Source organism: Anomaloglossus baeobatrachus, chromosome 10 (genome assembly GCF_048569485.1).
Source record: "Anomaloglossus baeobatrachus isolate aAnoBae1 chromosome 10, aAnoBae1.hap1, whole genome shotgun sequence".
NCBI classification, from domain to species: domain Eukaryota; kingdom Metazoa; phylum Chordata; class Amphibia; order Anura; family Aromobatidae; genus Anomaloglossus; species Anomaloglossus baeobatrachus.
The window spans coordinates 12749916-12758080 of record NC_134362.1 but is presented as its reverse complement, the minus strand read 5'-3'; the positions used below and the strand labels follow the sequence as shown (position 1 = coordinate 12758080).

Sequence of the window (8165 nt, the reverse complement as noted above, 5' to 3'; positions counted from 1 at the left end):
GCAGGCTGCAGTGTAAGTATATAGATTGCGCCCCTATATACCTGACCAGTGCCCGCTGTATCCCCTTTCACCGTGTGCAGTTATTACGGGCCCGGCCGTTTCCCCGCTCTTATGTTGCCCGCTGCCCGTGATTTTGTGATGGGTGTAGTCGCGCCCCCCGCGGCCCCCCACAGGTTTCCTGCATTATCCGAATTCACTGGGAAATGCTGAGAATAATGATCCCTCCAACTCCATCAGCTTCATAAGACAAGTCCCCTCCGCTGTAATGTCCTGTATTTACAGACTGTCCGGGAGTATACAGTAACCCCACTATAGACCCCGCGCCCCCCATCATGGCGGAGCGCGGTGCGGAGGGGCCGGAGCTGCAGTCAGGGAGGAGAGATCACAACCCGCCCTGTCCTATATACAGACGGGCACAGGAGGGTGAAGATGTACGGGGGTCTCCGGTCGCCCCTCACCGGTATGGTGTATCCATGACGTGTGACCGCCCTCTGGTGGCCATTATGTGTAGTGCAGGACGTTATCATAATAAGCCGTTCATTGCATTCACCACTCCTCGTTTTCTCTGCTGATAAGCGTCAGTAAATGCCATGGAGCCGGGTCTGGACGCAGCGGAGCGGTATTTGTCGTGTCGGTACAGGTGACGGTGCCCCCTGGATGAGCTGCCGGACGATGCCGTTATTTCCGGTGAAAGCAGCTATTTACCACTATGTAATTATTAACAGGTCGGCCGCAGGGGGCAGGCGCTGCGCTGATGGCTACATTATACAGATATGCAGGTTTAGGCTTCCTAATAGTAAATTTAAGGGTCTAAATTGAAGACACAAACTTAGTCTGACACAATTTAATATCTTGACACCATTAAAGGGGTTATCCATAGATGGGGTCTTCCTCAATGAGAACAGCTCCCGCTCTGGCAAAGCGAACCTGTCCGTGGCTTACGTGGTCGGCCATTCCTCCCCTTCACATGTAATGTATGGCTGAACTAAAGTTACGATAGAGAGGCCGGCGTTCATGGCTGGGAAGACGATGGAAGGTGCAATGCATGGTGAGGACCGAGGGAAAAGGAAGTTCCAGCACTTATAGTGCCGAGAGAATGATAAAGAGAATAGCAAGTTACAGAGTATGAGAATTGGGTACAGTTCCTGGATGTCTCACCTTGGCATATGTCACGAAAGCTGATTACCTAGTCATGGGGGAAGCAGGACTGTCTATATAGTCATATCTGCCAGCAGTGGAGGTGTATGGAGGGGGCTGTGCAGGGAGCCATTGGTTTACCATGGCTGACGAATGCCCCCATCGCTTCCACCTTGGTACTCTTGTGACACACGGCCACAGACGGAGCTTCTTAGGAGACTGATTTTTTTTTTTTTTTCTGCTCAATACTGAAGTATCAGAGGTTAGAAAAGAATCAAAAATACAAATTACCCCGTACATAAACACCTTAAAGGGGGGGGGGGGACCTGAATTACCATTTTTAGGTCCCCAAAAAATGCAACAAAAAGTGATGAAAACGCCAAAATGCCATCAGCAAAAACGGCATAAAGCAAAAACAAGTCGTCACACAGATCCTCAAAGAAGAAAAGTTACAGGGTTTGGAAAAAGGCGACATAATCCAATATTTTTTGCAAATTTCATATGCAAATTGGCTCCTTATAGAGGATGAGGCTACTTTCTATAGGAGGCACTAATCCTAAAAGTCAATATCGAGTCTTGCCATATGACTCAGGATAAAAGCCACACCAGAATCTCAAGTTGCAGACATGGCATTTCAGGGTATTGCCCCTCGTCAGTGCAAAGTATAAGATCTGATTTGGCGAGGTGAGAAGCTAAGACTGGGATCCAAGAGGTAACGAATTTGCTTGTGGAGAGTGACCTATATAGCGTGCCTGTGTGAGGAGGCTTATAAGCCACGCAATCCTCCTCTGGGAAATGAAATATGCAAATTCCCTTTTCAGAGAGGACAAGGATTTGGAACGATAATGCCACCGATTGGAGTTCGTCGTCTTCCCCTCTGAAGGGGCAATTTGCACATTTAATTTCCAGAGGAGCATTTCATGGCTCATAAGCCTCCTCACATAAGGAGTAATGTTACTCCTCAGTTTTGCAAAGTTCAAATTTCGTAAAAGAGTGCAATAGAAAAAAGTTATGGCTTTTGGAGGTAAGAAAAAAAAAAACAAGCGCAAAAATAAAAACAGAACAGTGCCCGTGCCCCCATCACAGTGCCCGTGCCTCCATCACAGTGCCCGTGCCCCCATCACAGTGCCCGAGCCCCCACCACAGTGCCCGAGCCCCCACCACAGTGGGTGGGTCCTGGGGGGGGGGGAGGGGGGGGGGGGGGGGGCCCGGAGGGGGGGGGGGAGGGGGGGGGTCAGTGATGACAGCCGGCTGGCGTTTCCCTTGCGGACACCGTGGTGGATACAAGACCTGATTTTGCGCCATTATTTATCAGTTTGTCCTTTTTTCTTTATATTTTTGCACAGAATCGGTTCTCCATACAAGACCTGGGATGCCTCCCTGTTTATAGGACCGGCCGCGCAATATTCAGTATGTGCCCAGTCTTTCAACATTCGGATCCTGGAAACAGCCCCCCCCAGTCCTGCCCCCTGCACCGGCCTAAGCCTGACCTTGCTCTTTGGACCTCTGTCCCATCTGTCAGTTCCCTTTTGTCCTACAATAAATATTTATTCAGTGAGACATGGAAGGATCGAAGCAAAAACTTTAGAATCCACCTCTTGATTCTCGCGGTGGAGCCGCCATGTAATGCGGAGATTGAAGGTTTATCATGTAAAGTTCTGTCGGCTGTGACACTGAGGGTCTGCGCTGAGGGTCTGTGGGGCGAGTAGAGGAATGCACCCGGGAATTTGTCAGTTACACGGGAGTAAATGTAACAATTATTTGAAAAATATTTTTGTAAACATTCTAAACTGACAAACTGCCCTCCGCAGTTCTACCGGACCCAACCTACAGCAGCCTAGATCTGACCACAGACTGACCTCCGCAGTTCTACCGGACCCAACCTACAGCAGCCTAGATCTGACCACAGACTGACCTCCGCAGTTCTACCGGACCCAACCTACAGCAGCCTAGATCTCTGACCACAGACTGACCTCCGCGGTTCTACCGGACCCAACCTACAGCAGCCTAGATCTCTGACCACAGACTGACCTCCGCGGTTCTACCGGACCCAACCCACAGCCGCCTAGATCTCTGACCACAGACTGACCTCCGCGGTTCTACCGGACCCCACCCACAGCCGCCTAGATTTTTGACCACAAAGTGACCACCTCGGTTCTACTGGACCCAATCTAGAACAGCGTAGATCTCTGACCACAGACTGAGCTCCGCGGTTCTACTGGACCCAACCTACAGCCGCCTAGATCTGACCTCCGAGGTTATACCAGTCCCAACATACTGCAGTCTAGATCTGACCACTCGGTTCTACTGGACCCAACTCACAGCCGCCTAGATCTCTGACCACAAACTGACCACCTCGCTTCTACTGGACCCAATCTACAACAGCCTAGATCTCTGACCACAGACTGACCTCCGCGGTTCTACCGGACCCTACCCACAGCCGCCTAAATCTCTGACCAGAAACTGACCACCTCAGTTCTACTGGACCCAATCTACAAGAGCCTAGATCTCTGACCACAGACTGAGTTCCGCGGTTCTACTGGACCCAACCTACAGCAGCCTAGATCTGACCACAGACTGACCTCCGCGGTTCTACTGGTCCCAACCTACAGCAGCCTAGATCTGACCACAGACTGACCTCCGCGGTTCTACTGGTCCCAACCTACAGCAGCTTAGATCTCTGACCACAGACTGACCTCCGCGGTTCTACCGGACCCAACCTACAGCAGCCTAGATCTGACCTCAAACTAACCGCGGTTCTACCGGACCCAACCTACAGCAGCCTAGATCTGACCACAGACTGACCTTCGTGGTTCTACCGGACCCAACCTACAGCCGCCTGTATCTCAGACCACAGACTGACCTCCGCGGTTCTACTGGACCCAACCTATAGCAGCCTAGATCTCTGACCACAGACTGACCTCTGCGGTTCTACCGGACCCAACCTACAGCAGCCTAGATCTCTGACCACAGACTGACCTCCGCGGTTCTACCGGACCCGACCTACAGCAGCCTAGATCTCTGACCACAAACTGACCTCCGCGGTTCTACCGGACCCAACCTACAGCAGCCTAGATCTCTGACCACAGACTGACCTCCGCGGTTCTACCGGACCCGACCTACAGCAGCCTAGATCTCTGACCACAGACTGACCTCTGCGGTTCTACCGGACCCAACCTACAGCAGCCTAGATCTCTGACCACAGACTGACCTCCGCGGTTCTACCGGACCCGACCTACAGCAGCCTAGATCTTTGACCACAAACTGACCTCCGCGGTTCTACCGGACCCAACCTACAGCAGCCTAGATCTCTGACCACAGACTGACCTCCGCGGTTCTACCGGACCCGACCTACAGCAGCCTAGATCTCTGACCACAGACTTACCTCCGCGGTTTTACCGTACCCCACCCACAGCGGCCTAGATTTGTGACCACAAACTGACCACCTCGGTTCTACTGGACCCAATCTAGAACAGCGTAGATCTCTGACCACAGACTGAGCTCCGCGGTTCTACTTGACCCAACCTACAGCCGCCTAGATCTAACCACAGACTGACCTCCGAAGTTATACCAGTCCCAACATACTGCAGCCTAGATCTGACCACAGACTGACCACCTCGGTTCTACTGGACCCAACTCACAGCCGCCTAGATCTCTGACCACAAACTGACCACCTCGCTTCTACTGGACCTAATCTTCAACAGCCTAGATCTCTGACCACAGACTGACCTCCGCGGTTCTACCGGACCCTACCCACAGCCGCCTAAATCTCTGACCAGAAACTGACCACCTCAGTTCTACTGGACCCAATCTACAAGAGCCTAGATCTCTGACCACAGACTGAGTTCCGCGGTTCTACTGGACCCAACCTACAGCAGCCTAGATCTGACCACAGACTGACCTCCGCGGTTCTACTGGACCCAACCTACAGCAGCCTAGATCTGACCACAGACTGACCTCCGCGGTTCTACTGGTCCCAACCTACAGCAAGCCAAGATCTCTGACCACAAAATGACCTCTGTGGTTCTACCGGACCCAACCTACAGCAGTCTAGATCTCTGACCACAGACTGACCTCTGTGGTTCTACCAGACCCAATCTATAACAGCCTAGATCTCAGACCACAGACTGACCGTCCTGTGGATCTTCACTTTACGCTGTGGATCTTCACTTTACGCTGTGGATCTTCACTTTACGCTGTGGATCTTCACTTTACGCTATGGATCCTCACTTTACGCTGTGGATCTTCACCTTACGCTGTGGATCTTCACTTTACGCTGTGGATCTTCACTTTACGCTGTGGATCTTCACTTTACGCTGTGGATCTTCACTTTACGCTGTGGATCTTCACCGCAGATGTCACTATTTGCAGTAAATCGGCAGCGTATTCTGAAATCTGAGTGATCTTTGCCCTGAAATGTCTCTTCTTTGAGAATCGCCGGCAGAATCCTAGTTCTACTTTCTATAAATGTCGCCTCTGGGCTTTAAATAAAATATTTCTTTATGCTCATTTACAGCTTGTCATCCCGAAAAGAAGCCGCCGAGACAAGCCCTGGACCTGTGTATGTCAGGTGAGGAGCCGGACGTCTCTTTTTTAAGTTCACCAGGCGGAGGAGTTAAAAGTAGCAAACGTTAATTTTACATTATTCCGCGTTCGCTGAGGCTCATTCAGACTCATCTGTAGCAAGTAACAGGTGAGGGCAATAAGAAAATCACACCTGAAACCAGATAAAAGGGAGAAGTTGGCTCAGTCTTTGCATTGTGTGCCTGTGTGTGCTGCACTAAGCATAGAGAACAGAAAGAGGAGAAGAGAACTGTCTGAGGACTGGAGAACCAAAATTGTTAAAAAATATCAACAATCTGAAGTTTACAAGTCCATCTCCAGAGAGCTTGGTGTTTCTTTGTCCATGGTGCACAACATAATCAAGAAGTTTACAACCCATGGCACTGCAGCTAAACTCCCTGGATGGCAGAGAAAAGTTGATGAAAGGTTGTAACGCAGGATAGTCCGGATGGTGGATAAGCCCCAATCAAGGTCCAAAGAAATTCAAGCTGCAGCTCGGGGGACATCAGTGTCAGCGAGAACTATTCATCCACATCTGAATGAGATGAAACGCTATCGAGGAGACCCAGGAGGACCCCACTGCTGACACAGAGACAGAATAAAGCCAAAATGTATGTGAGAAACCATAACATCTTGTAGACAGATGAGACCAAAATGGAGCTTTATGGTGAAGCGCAACATTCTGCTGTTTACTGAAAACAGAATGAGGCCAACAAAGTAAAGAGCACAGCACCTACAGTCACACATGGTGGAGGTCAGAGATGTTTGGGGTTGTTTTGCTGCCTCTGGCACTGGGAGTCTTGATTGTGTGCAAAACATCATGAAATCTGAAGATTATTTGAGGATTTTGGGCGGGAATGTGGAGCCCAGTGTCAGAAAGCTGGGGGTGCGTCCTAGATCAGGGTCTTCCAGAAAGACAATGATCCCAAATACTTCAAGAAACCCCAGAAATGGATGAAAACAAAGCGCTGGAGAGTTCTGAAGAGGCCGCAATGAGTCCAGAGATAGATCCCATTGACACCTGTGAAGAAATCTAAAGATTGGGAGCAAAGAAGACACCTTCAGATACGAGACCTGGAGATGTGTATAAAGAAGAGTCTGAGATTCCAGGTGAGAGGAGGAAGAAGCTGTGGACGGGGACAGGAGGCGACTGATGGAAGGGATTTATTCCAAAGGGCGCAGCCAAATATTAAGCTGAGGGGGACAACAATTTTATCTGTCCCAATTTCGGACTTTTCTGTGAAATTCTGTCCTATATCAGTGCCCTCCATACTCCGCTGATTCCAGTCTACCGTCATCGTTGGTATCGGAGCTTCCCCTGTAAATGGTGGATGTGACACTGACAATATATGAACTATGTGACGACCAATCACAATATAACCCATCGATCGTCCCCTGACTTTTGCATCAGTCCTTAAAGTCGTTGTCCTCCTGTGGGACCATATTTTTTTCTTTTAAGTGCATACATTTGTGCCCCCAAAAATTATTCATAACATTTTTTGCACCATTTGGTTTTTACAGACTTTTTGTTTGAGTCGTCGGTGCTCATAAGTCAGCTAGTGGGAGCTCAGAAAAATAAAAAGTTCCAAACGCTCTCACTGGACTGTCAGAGCTCACTGCCTGATCCTCAGTTGACTCTCTGCAGTTAGCAGTAGACCGTGCAGCTCGGTGGCTATAGAAGGTAAACGGTGCAAAATGTGTAATGAAACCCAATTACAAAAATGATTTTTAGCTAAAAATACATGAAATAAAGTATAAAAAATGCATTTGTTTGTTAATCGCATGGGGACGGGTGTCACCATCGCCCAGTATAATGGCGGGATCTGGTCTGACTTCTATGGTACTTTGTGCCCATAAGGCCGAGCTAATGGAGAGGCCTCAGTGTTTGCTGGTCAATGTGTAACCGGTCCTGACCCCAGAGGCTGAATGAGGGGGAGGGAGAGCGGCCAGAGGAGGGTCTCTATGTGTCCTGACCCTGGTAACGTTCCCAATATCTGCTCAGTTGTCTCCTCGCTGCCATGCGAAGGCTTCAGTTCTCCGGCATGCCGCACCGAACCAACATAATCCGCGGATTAATTGTGGCCTCCCTGCTGCCCCTCGTTCTTGGCGACAATGGTAAGAATGCTGGTCCTCTTACATAGCGGGGTGCCAGGACCCTACAGGGGTAACGCAGCCATTTATTCGTATGGACAGTATGTGAGTGGCCAACTGGGCTACTGTACTGGACCAGCGGAGTCCTGCCGAAATCCCATCACAACCACATAATCCTGCATGGCGGGTCGTGCCGAGGGAAACATCAACCACAAGGTCCTGATGGCAGAATCTACACAACTGTGAACAACCGGGCATGTGCCCTGGGGGGCCGGAGGGGTACCGACAGCTATGGCCAATAACGGAGACTGTGTCCTGGGGGGCCAGAGGGGCACCGACAGCTATGGCCAATAACGGAGACTGTGTCCTGGGGG

General features: G+C 50.3%; 1 protein-coding gene across 1 annotated transcript in view; it reads left to right on the top strand.

The window, feature by feature from the left end:
* Positions 1-7718: 7718 nt before the first annotated feature.
* The window catches only part of F2 (coagulation factor II, thrombin), a 55991-nt gene continuing 55544 nt past the window's right edge, over positions 7719-8165 (top strand). Inside the window, exon 1 of the mRNA XM_075325512.1 lies at positions 7719-7815. Coding sequence (XP_075181627.1) covers positions 7719-7815 — 97 coding nt within the window. The remainder of the gene's footprint in view (positions 7816-8165) is intronic.